Raw genomic sequence first — 27,056 nt, 5'->3', positions numbered from 1 at the left:
ACCAGAAGCCTGATGTTTGCTCCCTTGTCTTGTATAGAGGGATGTTTTCTAGTTTCTTCCCCCCATGAAAGGAACTGACAGGCTTTCACCAGTGCTAAAGCAGGCAGTATCTTCAGGTGTGTGCGCCATTCAGCTGGTAATTGTGACCCCATTAAAAAGTGCAATACACCAATTCACACGTGTAGGACACACCTATAGAAACTCTCTCTGTTTCTGTCCCGGTTTACTGGCTCTGAGTGTGCTACTCTCACTTGGACGGGCTGGAACAAAGGAGACAACAACGCACAGTTCGACAACATAAAGGGGGAGTTTTATTGATATTTTGTCAGTTCATTCTTTACATTTGTAATAGTTTATATACCTATACATTCATTCAATTCCTTTCTGTAGTCTCAGACAGGGTGTTCTGCATCCAGCCGGTCAATTAAAGCTTCTGCGTCCACTCAGAAAATCAGCTACACAATCCTGGTGTTCATTTATTTTTCAAAAAATGATTTCTACCACAGTTTCCTACGTACTAAAGTACTCCCTGTGTAGAGAGCATACAAAGAAACGGCTTTGGGCAGAGAGCAGACCGAGGTGGACAGAGATTCAGAGTAGTTATGGCCTTGTTTGGTTGTTTTTTTTTTTAAGTTACAAAAACCACACATCTCTTGCTATACCTAATTCATAAATACAGTATATATTATAACCATTCCTCTTGTGCTGAAATAATCAAAGCTGTGCTGCAATCAGTTTAAAAAAAAACAACATATTCCTCAACATCAATAACATACATGGAAACAAGCTTGTCTGTATAGAATGTTTACAGTGATTTTACAATGTTTTTAATGTCCCTGACAATCTCAAAACCATAGCTTTGTATTTATTTTTTTTACATCACAGGAAAGAAATGCAGAGAGAGAGAGAGAGAGAGTGTGTTTATGGGTTGCTGGGAATTGAATGGGTGTGTGTTTTTTCGGGTTGTTGTGTGCATTAGGGTTGTGTGTGTGTGTGTGTGTGTCTACACCAAAGCCTGGAGAAACAGAGACATTTAAAACAGGAAAAATGACTAATTATGGACAGTGCCATGTGGTGTAATGTAAACAGCTCTTTTACATACATAATTACTCAGTCACTCGTTGGCTATATAGATGGGTGCTGTGGTTACTGATCACATGTACGATAAAGAACACAATACCACAGGAATCGACAATGATCTCACTGCCACCAAACTACCTGGAAATTCCCCCTGTGTTCGTCAGTGTGTGTGCGCACGCGTGTGTGTGTGTGTGTGTGTGTGTGTGTAGTCATGTGCTTGTGTGTCTGCAGAGTATCCAAACAATCTACAGGAGTATGAGGCAAACCATTACAATAATAAACAATTATAACCCATTAAAATAATGATCGAAAGAGAACAGAACATATAAGAGACAATATATTCTTTAGAGTGGACGGGCACACACAGCATGTTGAATATATTACATCGATGTGTGGACGGTCCTGTCAGCCAGCCATACGCTTTAGAAGTTCAGTGTCTCTGACATCATCTTCCACCAGTCCATGAGCTCCTCCTTCTCCTCCTCCTTCCGCTCCATCAGAGACTCCAGCTCAAAGTCCACCTGAAGGAGAGGGGGAGGAGCGGGACAGAAAGAGAGGGAGAGAGAGGAGAGAGACATGGAAACAGACAGAAAAGGTAGAGGTAAGATATAGATATGTAGGTAGAACTTATAATAATAATAATGACAATAATAAACTTTATTTGTAGGACTTGTAGACAAAGTGCTTTTTATAAATACAAATAAATATACTGAGTACATAGAATAAAAAACAAGAGTAGATTAAAAATGAAACCAGATGTTAAGTAAAGATAAAATAAAATAAAATAAGAATATAAGGATAGATTTGGTTGGTTTTAGTTTTGACTCATATCTCTACTTGGTAAAGGTGACTACATTACAATTTCAGGTATCTTTCCTCTATCTCCTTGAGTCATTTTGGGGATTTTATCAAAGGATCACACTTAGCACGGTGACTTTGGTAAGACAGAAACGGTCAGTGAGCCTCACCCTGGTGGCAGGACTGAAGGGAACAGCCACCTTCTTGATGACAGTCAGGTATCCAGGGGCAGAGGCTGCCACCTTGTAGTTTCCTGGGGCCAGCAGGCGCCAGTAGTCTCCGTCTTTAGCTAGAAAACGACAGATCAATTCATCAGTGTGTCAGTGAGCAACAGACAGAGCAGCCGACTGACACCGTTTATGGTCTTTCAGTAGAATCGTATCGTCATGATTTAGTGATTTTGGGATATCATGACACACAGTTCTGCTGTGTAGGTTGATGATAACAAGCAAGTTTTATTTAAAAACTAACAAAATGAGGTATGAAACATTTAAAGAAATATAGTCTGACATCATACCTAACATTACCATTCGGCTCAATGGGATGAACATCAATTTGATTATTTAACATGTGATTTTGCATATGTGAGCCATATCATGATATATATCAATATTTAAAAAAATCCTTATGATTATCATGATATTGATTTGAACCATCTTGCCCAGCCCTGCATACAGTACATACACTGTTTTGAATATTACTGATGAACAGGTGCATGTAACAAACAGAAATCAGCATCTGAAAGCATGTCGCAGTACCCAGCATGTCCACCAGATGGCAGCATTACAACATCTAACCATTACATCATCATGGTTCCAGCAATGGACCCCTGGTCCACTGACCTCAGACCAACAGAGTGTGTGTAACAGGGTTCACACACTCACTTGTAAATCAAATTCAAAGACCTTTCAGTGACTTTCAAGATTTGTTTGGTGACATTCAAGGAGTCAAAATCAGTATGTTTTGTGGTCAGACATGACACTGCAAAATTAGACATCATAGAGGCAAGTTTTTACTTGTGTGAAGTCGAGAACTCACATTTTAAAACTGCTGCTATATCCTGGGACAGAGAGGAATGATGAATTTGGGTGCTATATTTATGTATGTTCAAGGCCATCCACTTATTTTCAAAACCATTCAAGGCCTTATTTTTCTTTTTCTTAAATCCACAAACCTTCAGGGATTTTCAAGGCCTGTGGGAAGCCTGATGTAATGTAGTGCGTGCTTGCGTGTGTGTGTGTGTGTGTGTGTGTGTGTATGGTGTGGTGAGTTGTGCTGAATGATGGTACCTGTGGTGATGTCATGGTCAATGCCCTCCACAGAGACTGAGGCATTGGAAATAGGGTTTCCCTGGAGGTCACGCACGAAGCCCTTCACACCACGGTGAACCTACGGGCACGCACATGCACACACACACACACACACACACACACACACACACACAGAAACATATTCACTGCCTGTTTCAAGGACAGAGGGAAGAAGCACTGCTTGGGTTTTATACAAACGGACAGCTGCTCTATGGATGGAAAGGAAGATTCAAACTGATAATAGAAAACGTTACATCTTTCACTTGCTAGTAAAAAATATGATCCTGGGCCAGAGACCCACGTTGATCATTTTTAATTGTCTTGCAGCCCATGTAATAAAGACTTTTTATCTTTTTTTACTTGAGAGTGCTTTGGTTTTCTTTTTGGATCACTGCTTTTTAGAATTTGTTTTCTAGCAGCATATTCAATGACTGCTGTGTATCCTAAATATTCTTAAACCACATAGAGATTTATTACAGTAATGACAGATTTGAAGCTACATCACATACATAAATAAAGCTAAACTAAATGAAACCACACTGAAATTATTTGATGGCTCAGATGTGCTTCCTACCTGTTCGATGTAACTGACGAGTGAGTTGCGGTTCTGCTCCCAGTAGTTCTTGAGTGTGTCCTCATTAGGGAACTTATCACAGCTCAGCTCCAGAGTGATCTCAAAACAGTTGCTGCTGAGGTAGTTGAAATCCTGCATTCCTGTGATGAGTTGGGGGAAAAAAACCCGATAGAGGAAAAGAGAGAGAATGAGATTAATGAGTGAAAAATGGGAGGTAAGAGAATTCATCTAGAAATCAAAGGAAGAAACTGCTTTGGCTGTCTGTCTGTTTGTGACAGTAGAGATGATACGTAGATAGCAGGATTGGGGCCGTTCATGAACTGAATTGACAATGCATGGTAAATTCCAATTCAATTCCTGGAGTTGGAATTGGAATGTCACTCAGCTCTAAGGAAACATAATTGGAATTGAATTGGAATGACACGAAACAGAACTGAATTCCATGAAATTCCATGAAATCTCTCTTCTAAGTGAGGCTGTCTTGACTTACTAAACATTATAAATCAAACATTATGAATCACATAAAAGACAGTTACATCAAATACATTTAATCATAATGTATGTATAATTAATGCATACATTATGCATCAAATACTACCTGAAAGGTACCTTTAACATTTTATGATATTCAGTATTGATAATATATAACACTACATATAATCTCAGACATGTGGTAAGAAAAAACAAAAAAACATGGAATTTCACAGAATTTAATTGAATTAAATTCAACTTCCTGAAATTCCAATTCAGTTCCAATTCTGTTTCCTGTAGGTTTTTTCCAATTCCAATTCCTCAGTTGTAATTGCTGAGTTCATTCATAAATTGACCCCCAACCCTGGCAGGCAGACAGGTCTCTCACCCCCAGGCACGCTGTACCAGGCTCCTCCATTTGTGATGCCGTCGGTGAAGCTGGAGTCATCGTCGTTCTTGCGGCAGGGGGGTCGGTGAGGGTCGGACATGACCGGGTTATACATGGAGTAGGCCCGAGCCAGGGACTTGAACATGACGTCATCTGGACTGGCGCTGTACTCATGGGTGGAGCCTTAGAGGAGCAGGAGGGAGGGGAACGAGTAAGCGCACGTTGTTTAGACAGCGGCTATAATAACATAGTAATTGCATACCTGCATCTGCAATACATTACATGTGTGCTGCATAAACATTGTTTTGTTTCTTCTGGCTAACAAAGCATGGGGTGGCATTGTAGAAAACTCTATTTTCCATCAGATTCAAATTAAATTCATGAGATTCAGAAAAACTAGTAAAATGTTTGTTGTTTCAGCTATAGGTGAAATATTTGTCTCATTAAATCTAAACACATTCTCGTATAAAGGAAGACGTCAGTTTATAACCAGTTTAATGATACAAACAGAACAACAGAAAAACGTGTATGTGGATGCGTGCGTGCATGAGTTTGTGTGTATGTGTATGTATGTGTGTGTGTGTGTGTGTGTGTGTACCAGTGCGGGTCTCATCATAAGGGTAGTTGGCCACCACATCCCCTCCATGCAGGTTAGCTGACAGGACGAAGGGGATATCCATGATCCAGTGGATCACTGCCTTGGTCTCTGGAGCCAGCTGGAAGTGTGGCAAAACATACATCAGTCACACACAAACACACACAAACACACACAAACACACAAACACACACACACTGCACCTGCAAACAAGTCAAATAGGCATCTGTGTATCTGACCTACTACCATTTCCAACCCTGAATCCCTCACACTCTCAGCATCTCTGTGTGTGTTTGTGTACATGTACAGTATGCATATAACCTTGGTGTTCTCATCCACAGCCTTCTTCATGTTCTGCAGCAGGTGGTTGTTGGCTCCGCCCTCGCGCTCGTTGATATAAATGATGCGGTCCAGGTCGGGGAAGTTACGGTTCAAGTCCACTCCCTGGGCGTTACTGCGGCCCACAAACCAGTCCTTGATCTCCCCGGGCTGAGCAGGGAAGAGGAGATGATTGTTAGATGGAAGGAAAAGAGCGAGGGAGACAGTGTGTAGTGAAGCGCTGTGGGAACTAATTGATCCTGAAATGCGAGCTTGTACACACTTGTCATGATTGTTGTCAGATGTTCTCAAGTGCTGCGTGTGTGTAATTCAGAACGAAGCGAGCAGGGAGAAGTGTCGTATTTTTTTGCGGTTACTAGGTCATTGTGTATAGTCTTGTAAGCTTAAGCTGTCTTACACTACCTTAAAAGATAAAGCCTCATGTCGGCGTGCGTGTTGCTTGTAGGTGTGTGGGTCATGCTGTGTGTCAGGCGTACCTGTGAGGCGGCCTTCTCGAAGCCGTCAGGGTTCATGGAGGGCATGAGGTGGATGCGTGTGTTGTGGATGAGGTCGATGATGGTCTCGTTGCCTTGCTGGTACTGGTTACACAGGTACTCAGCCAGGTAGATGATCAGCTCTCTGCCTACCGCCTCGTTGCCATGCATGTTCCCGATGTACTTGAACTCAGGCTCACCTGCGGACAGAGAAACACTCGCTATGTTACTGCGTTACACACAATGTAAGTGTAAGAGGCAGTCGAATTTGAATGAAGAGACAGACCAAAAAGGACAATAGGAACAGTTGATAAAGGAGGAGGATTTGAACAAGGTCGACGGTGAGTCCATGCACTCAGAAAAGACAGCTTAAACTGCTAAGCCACACACATTTAGCCAACTATCAGCCTTACAAAACAGAATTCACAATGGAATAAAGTCTTCACAAAGAGGAATATCAGACTCTGTTGGTTAATATCACTGACAGACAGACAGACAACACTGCAATCTTTAACATTGCGACAATTTTATTTCCCCTTTCTGTTGTAGACCAAGAAAGAGATTACCCAACACACACACAGACACACACACACATGCACACACACACCCTCAGACTAACTGTAACACTGGACCTAAGCACTCCAGTGACAAACACACTGACTCACCAGCTGAAAGGTCAAACAGAATTAAACATTACAGCCTGCCTGCAGAAGTCTATTTGCACAATAATGACCAAGAGGGCAGTGGATTATCGAGCAACACTGTCACAGATTGTTCCGTCTGACACTCGGTGGAGAAAGGTTCAGGTCTGCTGGAGTGGCAGGTCTGGGATCAGATCAGACCAAACCAAACAGAGGTTGACCCCAGGATATGACGTTACAAAGCAAGAGATCCTCAGACATGCGACATATGAACTCCATGATGTGTGCTGACAGCCCTCTCAACAAAACAAGATGTTCCTTGTATGATATCAAAATATACATCCTACCATTTAGAGGACTATCCTATGTTGTCCCTATCAGTGTATAGGGATAAATAAATGACAATTATTAAAAGATGTAATATGGGTTTTTAGAGATTTAGCTGGGATTCACAGATTATATGTGAGAGCCATGTCAGTATGATGAGTAAAACTGTTTTAATTACCGCCTCTCTCACCATCTGTTTGATATACTAATTAGCTGTTCCCTCAATTCTCTCATTCTTTCTCTCCACACACACACACACACACACACACACACACACACACACACACACACGGTACATAGGTGCTACTTAGGTGCTCCGTAAAGCCTTTTTACCAAACCAAACGATGAAAAGGATGACTAAGTATGAGTTACACTGCTCACTCTTTTGACTACAATCTGAAGCTTACTGGGTTTTCGCTGCATTAAGAGAACAAAGGAACGTCTCTCAGCCATGGAGTTGTGTGTTGAGAAGGACCTTATTTTGTTCCGAGCAATTACATGTTTTGAAATGTAGTCCCTGATCAGCAGGTGGTGAGGTGTGTGTGTGTGTGTGTGTGTGTGTGTGTGTGTGTGTGTGTGTGCGTGAAATAGGTTTATGGAAAAGGGGGCCAAATTGCAGCAGGGGTCCTGTTTAGATCTGTTTTTGTTGTTTTATTGCGTTTTTAGTATTTTTTCCACCTACTCAGATTCAACCATTTACAGGTTTTCTTTTCCAAATATCATAAAATGAGTTTTTACCCTCTGCTGGCCCTTAATAAAAAATATTTTGATTCATAGTTAATATATTCCTGTCTGTCATGTGTATTTGTACATTTGCATCTTTGTGTTTTTGCTTATTTCTATAAGTGTTATATCTACATTTAAATAATCCCAGTGCTTTCATGTGTGAGTAATACACACACACACACACACACACACACACACACCACCCCACAGCACACATCTGGGAGTCAGGTTATTTTTAAATGCTAGAATCTGGTTCCTCTCAGAGTTGCTACTAATGATTTCAAGACTACAATTAACTCTTTCCGTCTTGAAGTCGATGAATGGTTTTTACAGGCTCAGGGACCACAGGCTTCAGAGGTCTGACAGAGCTGTCAGACACACACACACACACACACACACACACACACTTTGAAGTTGCACACTGCCAAAATGAGTTACAACAATACAAGCTCTTGCGCAGATGCTCAGTATCAGGAGACCTTTCCTAAGAAACATCTTTCATATTGTTCATGACCATGTTTTTGTGGGACTCTTTCCTTGGAACAGAAACACTATGCTGCTACACTGTTTACATCTGACGCACACGGAGGGAGATTAAACACCAACAAAGACTTATAGTTTCACTAACACACACACATACACACACACACATGCTGTGAATTGGCTTGTTCCAGCACTACTCTTGTAACAAGTATTATCATGCGTTTCCGTGAATGTTTGGTAGTCGTAGTTTGTGTGTGTATGTGTGTGTGTATGTGTGTGTATGTGTGTGTGTGTGTGTGTGTGTGTGTGTGCGTGTGGTGTGTTTTACACACATGTAAGCATATATCATTATGCAAAATGTTATTCATGAGTAGCACTCGCTCCAATGTTACTAGTACCATTTTTCGCTCATTCTCTCTTTTGTGACATGTCCTTTCACACACACACACACACACACACACACACTTTTCACCAGAGGCAAGCAAGTCGCACTTTTACACAAAGGCAAGCATGATGCACCACTGTGTGGGAGGAGCAAATCAATGGGTCCATTCCCCTCTCTAGCCCACTGTTTATTCTCTGTCTCAATTCATTCTTCTTCTCTGTCAGACTATCTATATCTCTCTTCCCTTTGATTCTGTTACACACACACACACACACACTCACTCACTCACTCAGTCAGAGAGAGAGAAAATCCACATCTGTATAAATATGTTTATATAACCCTGTCTAAGTGATGGAGAGATTCTGAACGAGCCTCTCATTCATCACAGGCTGATCAGCTCCTCCCTTTCACTTCCCAAAACCAGATGCTTTCCTCGCTCCGCAGGTCGAGACGATCCAGCGCACGCCGACACAATACGGGCTATCATTCTATGCTTTGTGAGGAATTAATCAATTATCAACCAAACCCTTTCTGGCAGGTGATCAATACAGTTTCCTGGGTGACGAGGTAATGACTGCCACTGCAACGTCATTATAGGGAACCACCACATTAGAGGCTCTCAGTTGTCGTGGCAACTGTGACAGGGGCAGGTGCTTAGAGAGACAAATTAACTCAGAGCTTCTGTAAACACACTCTCTCTCTCTATCACACACACACACACACACTCTAGCCAGTGAGTCATACGCAATCACTTTGTTTGCTCTGAATGATTGTCAGCTCTGTCATCTGATGTTACCAAGTCCCAAACACACACACACACACACACACACACACACAAATGCACACCAAAAAAATGCTAATGACCTTAAAGAAAGGCACAGGTAATGGAAACTGAGTTGCCATCATTAGATCAAAGATGGCCTCCTTTATTGTCTATTTTTCACAGAATTAAACTACGCTCACTTGAGTAGAATGTTGGCCAGAAACACACACACACACACACACACACACACACACACACACACAGAGCATCAAATCGGGTCCAATTTCACATAGTTGTGATTGGCAATAGCACCTCCTGTGGAAAATAAAGTACTGCAGAAGAAATAAAATGCTAATGAGACCCACAGGGGTTTTCTTGGATCGGAGGGCGGCTGACACACGGGTTACAGTGGCTGTGTGGACAACAAGCTGCATGATATGAGCTGACATACCATGTTTGTTTAGTGACAGAGCATCGAGAGTGCCAACCACACAAGAATGAACTGTGAGATAGGAAAATTGGAAGGGAAATGTGGTCGTGAAAATGTAAGACAGCAAAAGAAACAGAGAACGAGGGGGGAGAAATAATAGCCTGCATGTGTAGGAACGAGCGAGGAACAGAAAGAGGGCGATGGCAGTAAAAAAAAAAAAAAGGAGAACTCAGAGCATAGGAAATGCAGAGAGGAGGGGGGGGGGGGGACACATGTGGGTGTCTGATGTATAATAAATGACCTCTGGCTGATGCCTTGGCCTCTCTCTCTCTCTCTCTTCTTCCTCTCTCTCCTTTTCCTTCTCTCTCTTATTCCCACTACGCTCCCTCTCTTCTCCCTCTCCTCCTATTTCATTTCCTCCTCTTCCTCACTCTCGCTCCCTTGTCCCCGCTCATCATCCCTCTCTCTTTTATCTTCCTTTCTCGCAACTCCTCGTCTTTCGTTCTGCCGTCTTCTCCGTTTCTGCGCGAGGAGGGTTCTCACAAAGACAAAACCAATTTATGCTATTCTACTCTATTCAATTTCACTGTAATCTGTTCTATTCTACTGAGCACATTAACCATGTTTTATTTGAAAGGCACTTTATATTCAACATGCCATATGTCATTTGATATGACCATATCCAGCAGTGTGCCTGGCCCCTATACGGTTTAACTGGGAGTCTGTGTGCGTGTTCACTGGGGGATTAGATATTTCCTCTCTACTCTGATAAAAACAGTCGACTGCAGTGTATTATGACTGACTCAACCACACGAGATGGTCTACAGACTGCAGCGTATTGGAGGGAGCGCAGCCTCATACAGATATTGTTTTTACACTACTAGACCAAGCCAAACCTATTACTGTAATACAGTATTTCTCCCCATAGCAGAAGCCTTGTAAATAGTTCCAGACTCCAGAGTCAAGGGATACTAGCCAGAACCAGAGCCCACTTCACTGGAGGCAAACCCCTTTTTGGGACTCCCTTCTAAGCTCAAATGTAACCCAATTCTGGGAAGTAAATAAATACCTCCTTCCTAAGAAAAATGTAACGCTGCTACATTCCCTACTGCATATGTTGTACAATGTACAAAATATGACAGACATCTTCCTGACATTGAGCAACTGTTGCACAATCCACATCTCAATTGTCTCAAAGCTTTAAAATCCTTCTCTAACTTGTCTGCTTTTCTTTATACATCTCCTCTTTAGTGATTGGTATAGATTTAATAAGGGAACTCAATAAGGGATAATGGCTTTTCCCTGGATTCACCTCATCAGTGCACCTCGTGGAAAGAGTAAGTGCCCCTAATATTTTGTAATATTCAGCGTTTATTCATAGATGGCCGGTGTGTTTACACTCTTGGCTTTAGGCAGCGCCTCCGCCGCAGTGCATGACAGATGGCTGCTTACTGGCAGATGCATGAGCTCAGGACAGCCGTCCTCCTGAGCCAGGCAGCCAACCACGAGCCGCCAGTCGGCTCAGTGCACTAAGCCGATCTGTTGCCCCGGCAACCGCTATTTCGGATCCACCTTAAAGTTTCAACACCTCGCTGGGTCAGATAAAATAATGGGAGGACACCTAACGGAAAGCACGGCTCAGACGGGCCGGTTATCGGAGATTTCATTCTTCTTGTCTCTCACGCATATTATCTTTTCTCCTCCTGTTATTGGCATCATCCTCTGTCTCGCTCCCTCTCCCTTTTTCCTATCAGTCTCTGCAGCTCTTCACCTCTGCTTCTCCTTCCCTCCTCTCTGTTTCACCCCCCCCCCCCCCCCTCCCCCCTTCTCTCTCTGGATGTTTTGCTTGACAGAGGTGGAGGGAGAGGAGGAGGGGGAGGGGGAGGGTTGGTGGATGCTGTGCTGTGTGAGCAGAGGGTTGGAAACTCATCTGGTAGTAATAAGGGTTCTCCACATCGCTACTGTGACTCATGCCTGCGCACGCCCACCAGACTATTACAGGCTTATTTAGTACGTACACACGGTCATTAGTTTTTGTGGCCATGCTAGCTGCAAACACACAAACCTGTGGTGTGGGGAAACACACACTCAAACACACACACACACATACACACAGAACAACATACATCTTAATTCACTTCTACACTCAAAAATGCTATATGAGACATTTTCCTGATATTCCACAAAACTACATTGCAAACCTGTTCTATGATTACAGGCAAAATCGCTTCCTTTGAAGGCTCTGCCACTGGACCACTCTGATTAAATTAATGACTTCCTATGTCACTTTTAAAGTACCTGTTTGGAGAGTAGGAATGGATTGTAATCACTGACCAACTCCTTTGTCATTCATTATATCATCTGAAAATGTCTTTATAACAGGCTAATCCAGAAGTGTTGAATTATTGCTCTCTTTGTCATATGGTGTTCCTCTCACTATTAAATCTATAGAAGTACACAATGGCCCAGATAAACTAGTGGGTCCAAAAACCTTTGCAATGTTCAACATCAGCACTAAGACTTGTGATAGGTGCAAGACAATTTGCTTGACCAATCAGGAGTTATGTCATTGGTTTTGCACAAGTTTTTGGACCCATGAAAGGCTTTAGTAAATCAGGGTCAATGTGTAGTGTTTCAATCATTTGACCAAACCTCATTGTTTAAACACATATTTTACACATCTCGTCTTCCTGGGCCTTGCAGAAAGATTTATACTGAGGTCAGTTCAGAACAAGTATTTCAAGTCAATTCAATTTTAATTTGGATTGAAGCCCTTTGTGAACTACAGTTTGAAAACAGGTGTGAGCAAAGGAAACAAAATAAGGGCCAGTATATAAAGTAAAAGAACATTCCTGAGTATTTGGCATTTGTGGTCTCCATCACAAAACAGACACCCAGTTTAGGATAATTCAGGTCCATCCTGAATTATCTTATGGTCTGACTATCGTATTCTCTGAGAGCTTTTGCTAACCAGAACCTGTCTGAGCCCAGGTCCAAACAGGCAGCATCAAACAGTGTGAAAGCCTATTTTAATAGTGTCTGTCTGGTGACTTTTGAGATGTGTTTGATGATTTTCTGCCTGAGCCAATTTATGGCTGATATTCTGAAGCTCTTGCCATAGGCTATCAAAATGTCATCGTACCTCTTTTGAATGCTCTTGTACCCCTCAGATGGACTTTGAAACAATAAAGCCTTGAAATGTCCCTCAGACTTTGCTTGACCCCTCTTGGATTTGCTCTCTATTCTATTTCCTTTAGAAAAATCTGAAAGGGGGACGTCACACCCAGAAGTCTCATAATTTTGGCGCATCCCCATCTCTTCTACCCATCTAAGCACTCTGACAGCCTCCAGTCCCGTCCTGACAGTCTGGAGCCCTGTGATGGGAGGTGATGGGAGCAACCTAATGGTGCAGCCTGTAGGCCCACTAACGAACATCATAACTGCATTGGGCCTGCCAGGACTTATTGGTACAACACCTCTTATTCAGCCCAAGGCTTCCTCCCTTGGCTCCGATTTGCTGCAGTCACTACACTGTTGATGGTGCGTGTTGTTTGGGAAGGACGTTAATTGCAGGACTTTTACCAGTTACCCAGTGAGCCAAGGCAGGATCCATTTGCCTTTGGGGCGTTTTCTCAGCATCACGACTCAGTAAAAGCACGGAGAGATTCTTATCACTCAGCAAAATGGCGGCTTTGCGCGGCTGATCCCACAATCTATAATCTAGATTCCTCTGAAGTGATGCGGTAGGCCTACATGCTCACTCTCTGCGGCCGTTTTACGCACAGCACGACACACCTGCGCTCTCCTATACTGGCTCTCTGCTGAATTGAAAACACCCACGCCACGGGCTGTTCCAGTCATCTTCTCACAACATACCAGCAGAACCGAGCTGCGATGCGCAATTGTGCGTGATGTGTTTGTGTTATGAAAATGTGCGGTCTTGATTTTGCTCTATCGTAAAGGAAAACGAGGGACAAAGGGAACGGGACGGGGTATGGACTACATATTCAGTAGCCTACATTATAGTAGCCCTTATGTCTGCGTAAAACTGACCAGGTTCGTGCGTCCCGGGGTTGTCGGACATCTCCAGCACCAGCAGCTCGCGGCCCTCGAAGCTCTCCCCAATGGTGTAGATGCGGGTGATGGACTGGCACTGCAGCCACACCGACACCAGCGCTTTCCGCAGCTCCTCATAACGGTGATACTCGAAGGAAATCTCCCCGTCGGTACCGGCTGAGCCGACGGCGGCCAAGGCAGTCCCGAGTAAAACTATCGATAGGAATTGTTTCATTTTGATATGTCCTCTTGTTCCGTTCTCTCCCTAAGCCCTGCCTACGGCTTGGTCCCAAGCCTTATCTCTGTGCTGCAGCCTCGCTTCAGGCTATAAATATCTCTCTCCCTCTGCCTCTCTCTCTCTCTGCCTCTGTCTGTGTGATGCGTTGCTGTACCTGAGCGCAGGCTCTCTGTCTCCCTCTCTCTCCCTCCAGCGTGAAGCTAGACACAAAAATACAATGTCCGGTCACGATGTTTCAAAATAAAATCCTTATTCTGCTCCGCGAAGACGAAAAGCAGTAGCGTTTTGTGTTTTCAAGGTTTAGATTTCATATAAGCAAAAATGACATCTATACATTATTATCTAAATTATACACAATCCACTTCTGTAACAACAATACTTGGGACAATACTTGCTTGGGACAGGAGATAAATCATGTATAATTTCACTATACTCACTACTCACCTGTTTTTTTGGCGTTGTAGGGAGAATAATAACGTTTTTGGAGAATAATAAAGCACCAAAGTGAAAATAAAGAATATATTTCTGAAGGAATCTGTAGTTGAAAATGCAAATTTCCCCCAAAAAAGTCCTTTTCACAGCATTCATAGCCATATGGGCTTATGCCAGATAACATATAGCCTAGGGCTGCAAAAATAAAGATGCAATCACACGCCTATCAGGAAACAGGCTACCAAGCACTATAATATAGCCTAATATAATCTTTTTTTCTTTTGTCTTTTTTTTTTTTAAATCTATTTTACATCTGAAGTTTCAGTCACATTGTAGCCTATGTAGCCTAATGATTCTAATTATTGTTGTTTATTGATGAATCCCCATTAGCTGCCAGCTTATCTATCTATCTATCTATCTATCTATCTATCTATCTATCTATCTATCTATCTATCGTTAACAAAGCATAAAAAGAACATAGGCCTAGCGATTTTTTTACTCTGCAATGATAAAACTGAACTATGGAATATTTTCTGGACAAAATGCGTGTGATTGTGTGACTGTGCAGCATGAAAAGATATTGAACAAACAAAACAAGAGTAAAATATTATAGTTAGACAGGTCAGTGAGTTAGGTCTTAGTTAGACAGTCGTTTGGTTAGACAGGTCAGTCAGACAGGAGGTCAGTTAGACAGATGATTTGTTAGGCAGGCAGTTAGACAGCTCAGTCAGTTAGACAGGCTCATATGTCAGTGCACCAGATAATAACACTGCCATACTCCAGACTAGTAGCTTTGCTTCCCCTTGTGGATAAAAGCAGTATTACCTCAGACAGGCTGTGGGAAGCTGCTGGTGTGTGGACTATGGGAGCAGGCAGGTTGTAGGTCAGAACAGCATCCCTTGCATGCAGTAGGCTATGTAACGGCCTGAGGAGGCACAGTCACATTACTCAGCCCTGAAGTCACTGTTAGCTCCAACGCTCACCACAAAGTGACAAAAGAATTAAGAAATCACCATTTATTTTGAAAAAACATAAGGAATAAAAATAATAATATAGAGCGAGAAGAACACACAATTACATGTAAAATCAGAAAAAAGAAAGAAAAATCTTGAAAGAAAAATAATTTCGGGTAGGGAACTAGTTGGTTTCAAGTTGAACTGGTATAAGCCATTCAGTGGCATGACTGCTACATTGATATATATTTTTAATTAAATAATAAAGTTGAATAAATGTGTTCAAATAAAATCTTAACATATTGGATTAATGGCGGCTCCGTTGCCATGGTGACAGAGGGACCTGCCCATGGCGGCCCATGCAGCCACCGCTGAATTGTGACGCAAAGCGCATTTGTGACGCAAACCCCGAGTTTGGAGTTGAGGTACACTTTCATGCCGTTCATGCGTCACTTTCTACATGATTTTCACAGGTAAGTTTGATAGGATTTACTTTCAAGAACAAATCTGTCAGCAGGTAAAAACTGCTCCGTTTTACTTACTGTACATTATGATACCAACGTGTTAAACTGTTAAGATTACTGTAAACTGCACGGTTATCTGCACAGAAGGATGCAGTGTGATTAGTAATCCCCTCATAGACCCAACTCAAAGTGAAATAGGTTATTTGATGAATATAATATAATATTCACCTGTAGAACATATTAGTCTTCAAATGTAGCCTTGTTGTATTGGAGTCTCAGCAGTAAATAGCCTGCTATGAGTCAATAAAATGTCTCTAGCTAATGCTTTCTGTATGTTAACTGCATGAAGTCTGGTTTGACACCTGGACTTGATCCTGTCAAACCCTTTCTGATTTGACTGCATTTTCTCAAATATAGTGATTTCTCTAGTACTTGCTATGTCTTGCAAGCTGTTTATGCCTTTGTGTGTGTGTGTGTGTGTGTGTGTGTGTGTGTGTGTGTGTGTGTGTGTGTTTTCCAGACCCAGAGACAGAAGATGGATAATTACCTGAAGCTAGCTCTGCTCGGTGAAGGCAGCTACGGCCAAGTGTACAAATGTCAACACAGGCAGTCAAAAGACATTGTGGCTGTCAAGAAGTATCTACATTCGTCGGAACAAGTAGTGAGCTGGACTTTAGAGAGAGAAATCAAGCTGCTGGTGGTAAGGATTTCTTAAGATATGGCTCAGGACCCAAAAGTGTTTCTAATACTGATAAAACACATTTTTACAGATAGGTTTGTGTATTTGATTTATTATTCTGCTTTATTCTCATGTCACCCTGTTTTTGATTCATCTGCTGTCATGTTTTATCAAGTTGTTGTTTGTAAGTGTAGAGTATATATTGAGTCCTATATTAGTGTAGAAATACGGTTTCATGTATCACAGTGAGACCAAATGCTTTATTTGTATCCTGAGCTGAGAAAACCTAAACTGCTGTTCATCACTGACAGTTTTGAGGAGGATTAGGAAAGAGTCCAGGGTGACATCACCTTGTTGTCCACTTTTGAACCACATGGCTAAATTTATCCAAACTCAGCGATAGTTCATCATGAAGCCCCTTTGTTGTAGCTAGGAGTTTTGAAGTGCAGTGAATTGTTGCTAAAAGTTGAAAGTTGAAAGTATGTTGGTGATTCAACTTGAGTGTCTTACTATTGAACAGCAATGCCGCCATGAGAACCTGGTGCGGATGCAGGATGTGTTCAAGCATGACGGCCACCTGCATGCAGTGTTTGAATTTGTCGACCGCTGCCTTGTGGAAGAGGTGGCGAGGGAGCCTCAAGGCCTGCAGAAGACAAGCATCAGGAAGCACACCTTCCAGATCCTGAGAGCTGTCGACTACCTGCATACCAACAATGTAAATATTACTGAAAAGAGCTGAACATTGCTTTGCTTTCATTACTGCTAAAGGTGTTGTTTTGTTGGTCCTCTCTCAAACTATTTTCTCCACCTCCAGATCGTTCACAGAGACATCAAGCCAGACAACATACTGGTCACAAGCTCAGGTGTGATCAAGCTGTGTGACTTTGGCTTCGCCCGCACGCTGCCGGAGACCAAAGTTCCTCTCAGCAGCCATGTGGTCACTCTGTGGTACAAAGCCCCAGAGCTGCTGGTGGGAGACAGGATGTACAGCAAGTGGGTATCTTCAAATCAAAACTCTTAGATGTACAGAGGCCTGTCAACATTATTTCTTTAGTTGTCGCTTTTCCAACATGGTAAACCTAGATGCTAGATTTAGTCTTTGTGTTTGCATTGAAAAATAAGTATACATCAAAAAACACACAGTCAGTGTATGATTATGGATAATTAGTAACAATGTCAAGCAATTCATTCTAGTTTTTGACACAGAGACACTTGACTGAAAAGATTAGATTGGAAAAAAAAGATGGTAGTAACTCCAAATATCCCTATACATGTAATTGATTTATTTGCTCTCATATTCTCAGAGCCTGTTGGCTGGTTTCACAGCCAACCAGGATGTAGTGTATGCACTTTAGTGTATTCCTATCTGGGTTCTTAAGGTGTTTCTCTGTCTGCTCTCTCCCCTCTCCTTCAGACCTGTGGATGTGTGGGCCATCGGCTGTACCATCCTGATCATGGCCAGATGTGGCGTGTTCCTGTATGGAGACACAGAGATCGATCAGCTGCATCAGATTGTCAGGAAAGTGGGTAAGTAGTCCCCCGCCTCAGGAGTGTGTGCATGGAAACGTGCAGATGTATGGGTAGGTGCGTGTGTTCATCAGTGGTGGGAAATGGACTTGGACAATAAAGATCACCGACGTTGGTAAAATAACAGCAGTAGATAACTTTATTATCCCCCAGTACAGCGGCAGACTATGCTCTGTGATCATACCTTTAAACTGCAGAAGAAGCGCAAAATCATTTGAAAAATAGGTCTGCTCACTAGCTTCATCACACTGCTATCAATAGGCCAACATGCCTGCTAGGATTTTGTTATTGTGAGAATGTAGGTGGCAAAGAGACAAAAATGCCCATCACCATGTAATCTTATGTATATGTACCTACTGTATATCTGTACCTACTGTATATAAGTGGTAAGTCGTCTATGGTGCTCAACTAATGATGAGGAAAGGTGTTTTCTCTGACTTTCTGTTCTTCTGCTGCAACGATGTGCAAATCAAATAAACAGTCCACTATCCTGGAGTTAAGGGTCGTGGTTCACTTTCAATATGACGTTATGTGTCAGAGAAGTGTTCAGTTTATATGATCATTGTTGGGTTTTTCTTTCTTGTCATGCCAGGACCGCTGACCCCTGGCCAAATGCAGATGTTTTCGGATAACCCCAACTATACTTCATTCAGCCTGCCTGAGGTGGAGCTGCCCAAAGACCTCAGGAGGAAGTACGGCCTGCACGACCCCCTGTTGGCTGACCTGGTGGAAGTAAGTGTGCTCTCTTCTGCACAACTGGGCAGCCACTGATCACACAGTGTGGTCCTATAACTATTACATTTATCTTTAGATTTGAGTTTCAGTAGAACATGGTCTAGATGCTGTTTTCATTGGCTTTTCTACCATGCATAGAAATAAACACTGCTGTACATTGTCTAACCTCAGGATTATTAATGTCTGTCTTTTACCATGGGTTCTCCTTGTAGGTTATTATTAAAGTTATTTAATTACAGAATCTTGTGTTAGGGTTACAAACTAACTCTTTCTGGTGCTGCGTAATGCATCTGTCTCTGTGAGTTGTATCTTTCTTATTTTAAACAATGTGAAGAGTTAAAAGAGTCATGCTGTTTTTCAGTCAAGTCTCCAGATGGATCCTGCGAACAGGCCAAGCTGCTCTGGGATGTTGAACCATGAATATTTCACCGGAGACGGGTTCCCTGAAATGTGAGTAGGCTGTGACATGGGGCTCTGTGGGGACGGAGGGGGAGGAGAGAGTTACTGTTACAGTTACTGTTGGTGTTTGAGTGTTTGAGTTGAGTTTTTGGAGAGACATCCTGAACTGAAGGATGTATCACTGTATTATCACTGTGTCTCACAGCTGATGGACCTTCACTACTAATGCTGCTGTTTAGTGTTGTCATAGACAAGACATGGTGCAAACACCAAGTTAACTGGTGGCTCAACTGTGTGCACCAATCTTGACTTTCATATCCTTTCCTTTAAACCTTTAGTCAGTCAGATGTGTCAGCTGTAACTGGTAACTAGCCTCAGCAAAAACAAAACAACAACAGTCTGGCCAAGATGTAAAACACTACATATAATATTTGGGGAAATCCAGTGGGCCAGGTGTATAAAGATGGTTGCCTCCTGAAGTGACATCATTTGGTCCTCCAGGCCAATCCCACAATGCAAAGGGCACACATTGTTTCCAATCATTTCCACACAGCTAAGGGTGGATATCATCATTTGTACACTTTATACTATGAGACAAACCAGGAGCCAGCCATCTTTGTACATTAAGTGTTTTTCAGGCAATCTCAGAAAAATAAACAGAGTCATTTGAAACTGTAATGCAGCTCTGGTCCAGTACTATTTGCTTGCTGTTACCAGGGGTAAAGAGAAAGTGAAGGAGAAGACCATCTCCTTTCTTAAACTGGAACAAATGAGCCACTTTCTGTTCTGCTGTCTCCTGTATAGATTCATCCCAGAGATCCAGGAGATGGTCCAAAAGGATGTCGAGGCCCACAGGATGTCACTGCATCAGACTCCTGAAGATTTAGTGGTGGATGCCGTCAATCATACAGCCTCTTCCCGGCAGAGAGGAGAAAAACAGGTATCTGAAACGGTCGAGGACCCCGAATCCTCCCAGCTGGAACCTTATGGCTACCAGATTATCAATGTCATCTTCGACCACATGACAAAGAGGAGCCCCTCTGGCTGGGTGGTCTCAGAGAACAGCGTCCAGAACGCCACCGAGCTGACCAGTGACAAGGAACAGCTCTTGGTGGATACACCTGAGTCGGCACAAGACGGCGTCAGGAAGCAGGATCCACAAGTGAAGAGGCCGTCTCGGCACTTCTCCTCCGCCATGGTGCCTTCCTGCGTCCAGCCTGTGCTGGACCTCATCAACAACGCCATGACGGAGTTCTTCAGCACAGATGAGAGCAAGGTAGGTTGAAGAAATAGGGCTAGAGCCAACAGTTTTTGCTGTATATTCGGAAGGTCTTTTCAACATGGCACCAGAATCAGCTGGTGTAATAAATGATAAAGAGGCTGGCCTATAAAATCTGTCAAAATCTCATCACTCAACTTGCTGTGTCTTGCTTGTTCTGTTGTTGTTTTTATTGAAGGTGTGTGTGACCAACCAGGCCGATTTGGAGACCAACTCGCCCTCCGCTTTGGCCATACAACTGGTGGACAGCACCTTCATGGAATTGGCCAAGACAGCACAAGATGAGGGTTTTAACGCACCAGGCACTATGGTGGATAAGTGCATATCTTTGGCCAACGTGCTGTCACTGTCAACAGTCCTGAGCCTGGAGCCTGAAGACAGCAACACCCAGGCAATCCTGAGCGTCAGGAAGGACATGGCCGCAGCTGTGACAAAGCAGCTGCACAGCTTTCTGTGCCAGGAACAGAGAGAAAGAGGCGGCGCGGTGCCACCAGCGCCCAGCAACAGAGAGGCAGCGGCTGTGACATCATCACCCGCGGTCAAGGAAGAGCCAGCGGTGATGTCATCAGCTAGGCATGGCGCTCTGGACGCCACTGACCGGCCCGTGGAGGAACCTGCGGATCCTCTGGCTGACAGTGGTGAGACCTCTCGATGTTTGATAGATTTATATCAACAGTGTAGACTGACATCAAGTGAAAGGATTCTTACTGTGCACATTTACAAAATCACATGGAGAACATATTGATATAATGTATTTTTTTCTTTTGTCAGGAAATGAGGTGGAGCCTGTGGAGGAAAAGAAAAAGAAGAAGAAGAAGAAGGGAATCAAAGGTGCCTTCCGCAGAGCTATGAAGGCCATCAGGCGCTGCTTCACCTGCTGCTTCCCCCCAGCAAAGCACAGTGAAGAAATATAAAGACTCTCCGCCTGTCCACACAAACAGGCAACAATGGAGGTATGTTCACATTCAGTTGTCTGTCTTGGACCGAAACTTCAACCTTCCCCACCCACTCTGATTGATCAGAAATGTTATGAAAATTCTAATGATCGATAATGATAAGACAAATGTAGAATATTCGAATATGCTAAATAATTATTAATTATTTTTGTTTTTTTGCAATGTAGATGATCTTTTCCCGCTTCCACTTCCCCCCCCATCCCAGGTTTCAGGTAAGTATTAACCAACAAATCATGGCTGGCAAGCGTTTTTAGCTTGTCAACTTGTCACCGGTGGACAATTCCCAACACACACACACAGGTTTGGCCACCGGTACGTTATTGTTTGTTTGTTGGGTTGCCTGCTGGGGAGGAGGGAGGGAGGGAGGGAGATGAGGGGCGTATGCTGTGTGTGTGTGCAGATTATGCTGGAAGAAGACATCCATGGAGGGGTCCTGTTCCAGAGGAGACTACCAGGAGAATTCCACATGGACCACTCTATCTGTGGGCCTGTGAGAGCGACAGAGAGAGAGAGAGAGAGAGGAGAGAGAGAGAGAGAGAGAGAGAGAGAGAGCCTAGGTGAGTGTGCCCGACACATAGTGCAGCTGGCTAATAATTCAGCATTGATTTGATTCAGCATTCTAGCTGGAGACACTGTAATTACATTAAGTCACAATAATACATAAAAAAAAAAAAAACATATCTTAGATTTCATGCTTTATTTTACAACGATGCCAGCTTTCAGACACATAGAGTGGGAGCCAATTTTAGCTAGCAAATACAAGTGTAGTTGGGGCTAAAGCCTAACTTTGTACATTTGTTGTGTAGGAGGACAGAGCCAAGGTGTGTCAGCAACAGGAGGAGAGCCCCCCTGTTGATATTAATTGCTTCACTCGTCCCACCCAGTGGTGAAGAAAACTTTCTGGTGCAAGGATGGCACCGATAGAAAGTGGGCACAGCAATTGTGTACTCAAGTTTGACGACAGTGCAACAGTTGAAAACGTACAGTATGAGCTGAAAAGCCTAGCTGTGCAGCGGAGCAGATTGAGAATGTGAGATGAGTAAAAGAGCAGAACAGTGGACGAAGGATCTGGAGCTGAAGAGGAGGAGAAGAACAGTGAATAGAAGCTGAGAAAGCTGCTCCTATAATAAGGTACACTATATTTTGGGCGTTCTTGGTTTACATGTCTTAGTAATTCCTACAATTATACTGTGTGACTTTATTACTCTGAGTATATTGTCTGTTCAACCATCTCTACCTTACTGTAGAATGAACATAATGTGATGTGTCTAAGTTTCAGTTATGAATCATCAAGTGTGTCCTCTCTGTCTCTGTCTACAGGTTGCCTTCGCATGTTTGTCTTCATGGAAGAAGCGGGCCAGTTCATCCACAGCCAGGCAGCCTTTTATGCCTGTGAGTACATTGTCTATTCAACCATCTCTACTTATTTCAAACATCTCTACTTAACGACTTACAATAGAGCAATAAAGAGAGGCCAGAGACTCGTAAATCGCCAGTAAGGATGGTTGGTGTCCGGCCGATTGTGGTGGGCTGGTCTTGACAAAAGTCCAGAGCCAATTTTTGATTCCAGTCCATCTCTGACTGTAGGGTGTAATGGCCATTACATCAGAGCAGTGATTCTTAAACTGCTGGTCAGGAGCCACATTATAGTATTTTTTAAGAGCCTGGCTCCAAAGTGGAGACTTGATTTACATCAACTGGGCTTCAAGCTTAAACCATATTAAGGGATAGTTGTAATTATTTTCCTCTAAGTCTAACATCTAACATTGGATAGGATAGAACAAAAACAAACATGGCGGATTTACTTTTCATTTGAGGCTGAATGACCTCAAATGAAAACTGTTTATTCTCACTGTCATGTGACCGACCCCAGCAGCGTCTTCTCCTACCTTAGCTTAGACAGCACATCAGGCTCAGTATGTCTCTCTGAGTGTGTGTGTCTGACTGCTTGTCTCTCCTCTCTTTCAGACCAACGCTGTGTTTCTACCTGCCGGTGGATTTGGGTGCTGCTCTAGTTCCTGTAGACGTCTCTGCCTCATTGCCATTGTCCACATTGCTGTCCATCTGGCCATTTGTCCCAGCACCTACTGTATTACACAATGTATGACATCATTTTGTTGTGTTATTAATAAATTGACTTGAAATTAACTGGAACTAGAAAGGGTCATCTTTTACGACAACGTAAACGACAGCAGTAGTGTCTGCAGCTGTTGTGAGTGCTAAAAGATGTTTTTTGAGATGTTAACATATAGATGTAGAGCTCTCTAGAGCTCTGACTCTAGTTTGGTCCCTGGATCCTGGTGCTCTGGTCACTCTGCATCCATTTAATAATCCTTCATGGGGCGTCTGGATGAGCTGGAACTCCACCTGAAAGACAAGCTTGGAAACAAATAAGTCAAAGTTTAATACAACGTTAAGGAGATGAATGATCTGTAAATGGAGAGTGCTGGACAACGCCGGGCCCAGTTCCACAGTGCAGAGAAGCAGCTAGACTTCTTCGTCTTCTTCATCTTACAGCAGGGAAAAAAGAAAAATAGGATGTAAGCGTAAAATAAAATAGAAAATAAACAATAACAAGAGTCTAACTAGGCTACAAAATAAAGTGCACAAACAAAGTAAAGCCTGATTACTTTTCTCTCTGGTTGAAGGTGTGTAAAAATAAATACAACTTACAATACAATACAAACATACCCCATAGGCAATGAAAAATGTGTTTTGTTGGCAGTTGTTTTACTTTAGTAATCAACTGGCACAGTGGCACTTCAGCTGCAACAGCAGAAGGAGGGAGAAAATGCGCACTAGGCATGTATAATTAATTTATTCGTTATTGTATAACTTACAGGTGTGCAAAAACGATGAGTTGGGATTATACATCTGATGAGTTCAACAGTGAGTGAAAATAGAAACAACAATATTAATCTGTACATGCCAAACACTAACATATAATAATAAACATGTCACTTCCAGCATCAAGTGAAAGTAAATAAATAACAAACATAATGAAGGAAGAGGACAGAGTACAAAGATGAGATTTTGTTGTTCTGTAAAGCCTAATAAAATGCTTTTATTTTTTAAAGACAAAATCTACTAACTTCCGGTATAGCACTGTCTCCTTCTCGCAGGCTTGACGCATCTCTCTCTCTCTCTCTCTCTCTCTCTCTCTCTCTCTCTCTCTCTCTCTCTCTCTCCTCTGCTTGCATCCACAGTGCGCAGCATGGGCCTGTAGGGGCGTGTCGGTGCAGAGGAGATGGAGGGAACACATACGCTCTATCGCAAAATCATCCATTTCTCTATCAACCCCCCTCAGAGTCTATACCGAGAGAATGAATACATTTACAGAGCTAATTTACTCTACCAAGATTGTTTTATCTTGCCATATTCATGATGATCATGATGGCGTTGTAGGGAGAATAATAATGTTTTTGGAGAATAATAAAGCACCAAAGTGAAAATAAAGAATATATTTTAGAAGGAATCTGTAGTTGAAAATGCAAATTTCCCCAAAAAAAGTCCTTTTCACAGCATTCATAGCCATATGGGCTTATGCCAGATAACATATAGCCTAGGGCTGCAAAAATAAAGATGCAATCACACGCCTATCAGGAAACAGGCTACCAAGCACTATAATATAGCCTAATATAATCTTTTTTTCTTTTGTCTTTTTTTTTTTTTAAATCTATTTTACATCTGAAGTTTCAGTCACATTGTAGCCTATGTAGCCTAATGATTCTAATTATTGTTGTTTATTGATGAATCCCCATTAGCTGCCAGCTTATCTATCTATCTATCTATCTATCTATCTATCTATCTATCTATCTATCTATCTATCTATCGTTAACAAAGCATAAAAAGAACATAGGCCTAGCGATTTTTTTACTCTGCAATGATAAAACTGAACTATGGAATATTTTCTGGACAAAATGCGTGTGATTGTGTGACTGTGCAGCATGAAAAGATATTGAACAAACAAAACAAGAGTAAAATATTATAGTTAGACAGGTCAGTGAGTTAGGTCTTAGTTAGACAGTCGTTTGGTTAGACAGGTCAGTCAGACAGGAGGTCAGTTAGACAGATGATTTGTTAGGCAGGCAGTTAGACAGCTCAGTCAGTTAGACAGGCTCATATGTCAGTGCACCAGATAATAACACTGCCATACTCCAGACTAGTAGCTTTGCTTCCCCTTGTGGATAAAAGCAGTATTACCTCAGACAGGCTGTGGGAAGCTGCTGGTGTGTGGACTATGGGAGCAGGCAGGTTGTAGGTCAGAACAGCATCCCTTGCATGCAGTAGGCTATGTAACGGCCTGAGGAGGCACAGTCACATTACTCAGCCCTGAAGTCACTGTTAGCTCCAACTCTCACCACAAAGTGACAAAAGAATTAAGAAATCACCATTTATTTTGAAAAAACATAAGGAATAAAAATAATAATATAGAGCGAGAAGAACACACAATTACATGTAAAATCTGAAAAAAGAAAGAAAAATCTTGAAAGAAAAATCATTTCAGGTAGGGAACTAGTTGGTTTCAAGTTAAACTGGTATAAGTCATTCATTGGCATGACTGCTACATTGATATATATTTTAATTGTGTGATTGCTGACTCAGCAATCACAGGTATAATATTCTCGCTCTTTATTGTGTGATTGCTGACTCAGCAATCACAGGTATAATATTCTCGCTCTTTATTGTGTGATTGCTGACTCAGCAATCACAGGTATAATCTTCTCGCTCTTTATTGTGTGATTGCTGACTCAGCAATCACAGGTATAATCTTCTCGCTCTTTATTATTATTATTAATCCGTACACTTTTTTGGCACCTATCTACTCCTTCATACTTTTAGCTAGAAACTCCGTTCAAATTTTAAAATGTTCAGCTTGTTTAGGACATGGGCGCATGTATTCAACTTTTTGATATCTATTCTACTTTTTAAACTATTCTACTTTTTTCTACTTTTTTTTACAATGGAAGTATATGGGCGGAATGTTCAAACCATGCCCTCTTTGAACTCTAACTACTCTTTCATACTTTAAGCTAGAAACTCCATTCAAACTTTAAACGGGTCACCACTTTTAGTACTTTAGCACTTTAATTCAGATTTTTTATACCTTTTGTACTTTTTGAGTAATCGCAGTTTAAGTTTTATACTTTTTTCAACCTTTATAATGGCAGCCTATGGAGCTACGCTCCATAGGCTGCCATCAGTGCGTGATGTCACAATTCACTCTAGCAGACTTTACAGGCTGTACTTTTTACTAAATTCACACATTTTAAAACTGTGACAGTTCACACAACTTTAACACTACATACACATATTATACATCAAACCCTTCAGCTGCTTCTGCTCTCACTCACAATGTCAATATATAAGCGATGCGATGTATAGTTTTTGAGATATTAACGTTTGTTTGACAGTAGTGTTCCACTCTTTTTCACAGTAGTTTCTGCTGCTCTGCTGCTCTCTTACACATGCAGCTCTTGTGCTTATTTCACTCTTCTCCATTTCAACATGTCTTTTACATATTTTCATACCTTTTTTACTTCTTAGTATTGTTA

General features: G+C 42.2%; 1 protein-coding gene and 1 long non-coding RNA gene across 2 annotated transcripts; one reads left to right on the top strand and one right to left on the bottom strand.

Moving 5' to 3' along the window:
* Window positions 1-295: 295 nt before the first annotated feature.
* On the bottom strand, window positions 296-14,224 carry cpe (carboxypeptidase E). The gene is made up of 9 exons (XM_078291721.1): window positions 13,837-14,224; window positions 6,032-6,228; window positions 5,538-5,705; window positions 5,220-5,337; window positions 4,622-4,804; window positions 3,763-3,902; window positions 3,168-3,267; window positions 2,049-2,167; window positions 296-1,601 (listed from the first exon to the last, which is right to left on the bottom strand). The coding sequence occupies exons 1-9, from the start codon at window positions 14,072-14,074 to the stop codon at window positions 1,503-1,505; spliced, it is 1,362 nt and encodes a 453-aa protein (XP_078147847.1). The 5' UTR covers window positions 14,075-14,224; the 3' UTR covers window positions 296-1,502.
* Window positions 14,225-22,422: 8,198 nt separating this feature from the next.
* On the top strand, window positions 22,423-23,578 carry LOC144542923 (uncharacterized). The gene is made up of 3 exons (XR_013507511.1): window positions 22,423-22,632; window positions 22,822-22,893; window positions 23,470-23,578. It is a non-coding gene; the product is annotated as an uncharacterized LOC144542923 (long non-coding RNA).
* Window positions 23,579-27,056: the final 3,478 nt, after the last annotated feature.

The sequence above is a fragment of the Centroberyx gerrardi genome, chromosome 3, assembly GCF_048128805.1.
Source record: "Centroberyx gerrardi isolate f3 chromosome 3, fCenGer3.hap1.cur.20231027, whole genome shotgun sequence".
Lineage (NCBI taxonomy): Eukaryota > Metazoa > Chordata > Actinopteri > Beryciformes > Berycidae > Centroberyx > Centroberyx gerrardi.
The sequence above is the reverse complement of the archived record's forward strand: the minus strand, read 5'-3'. Positions and strand labels throughout refer to the sequence as shown.

What these genes read in the sequence shown, in the direction of transcription:
- cpe (XM_078291721.1), bottom strand. Translation starts at nt 14,074, where the DNA reads ATGAAACAATTCCTATCGATAGTTTTACTCGGGACTGCCTTGGCCGCC. An exon ending in CCCCGGGACGCACGAACCTG is followed by an intron (nt 6,229 to 13,836) that starts GTCAGTTTTACG and finishes CTCTGTCCGCAG; the next exon opens with GTGAGCCTGAGTTCAAGTAC. An exon ending in TCGTCAGTTACATCGAACAG is followed by an intron (nt 3,268 to 3,762) that starts GTAGGAAGCACA and finishes GCGTGCCCGTAG; the next exon opens with GTTCACCGTGGTGTGAAGGG.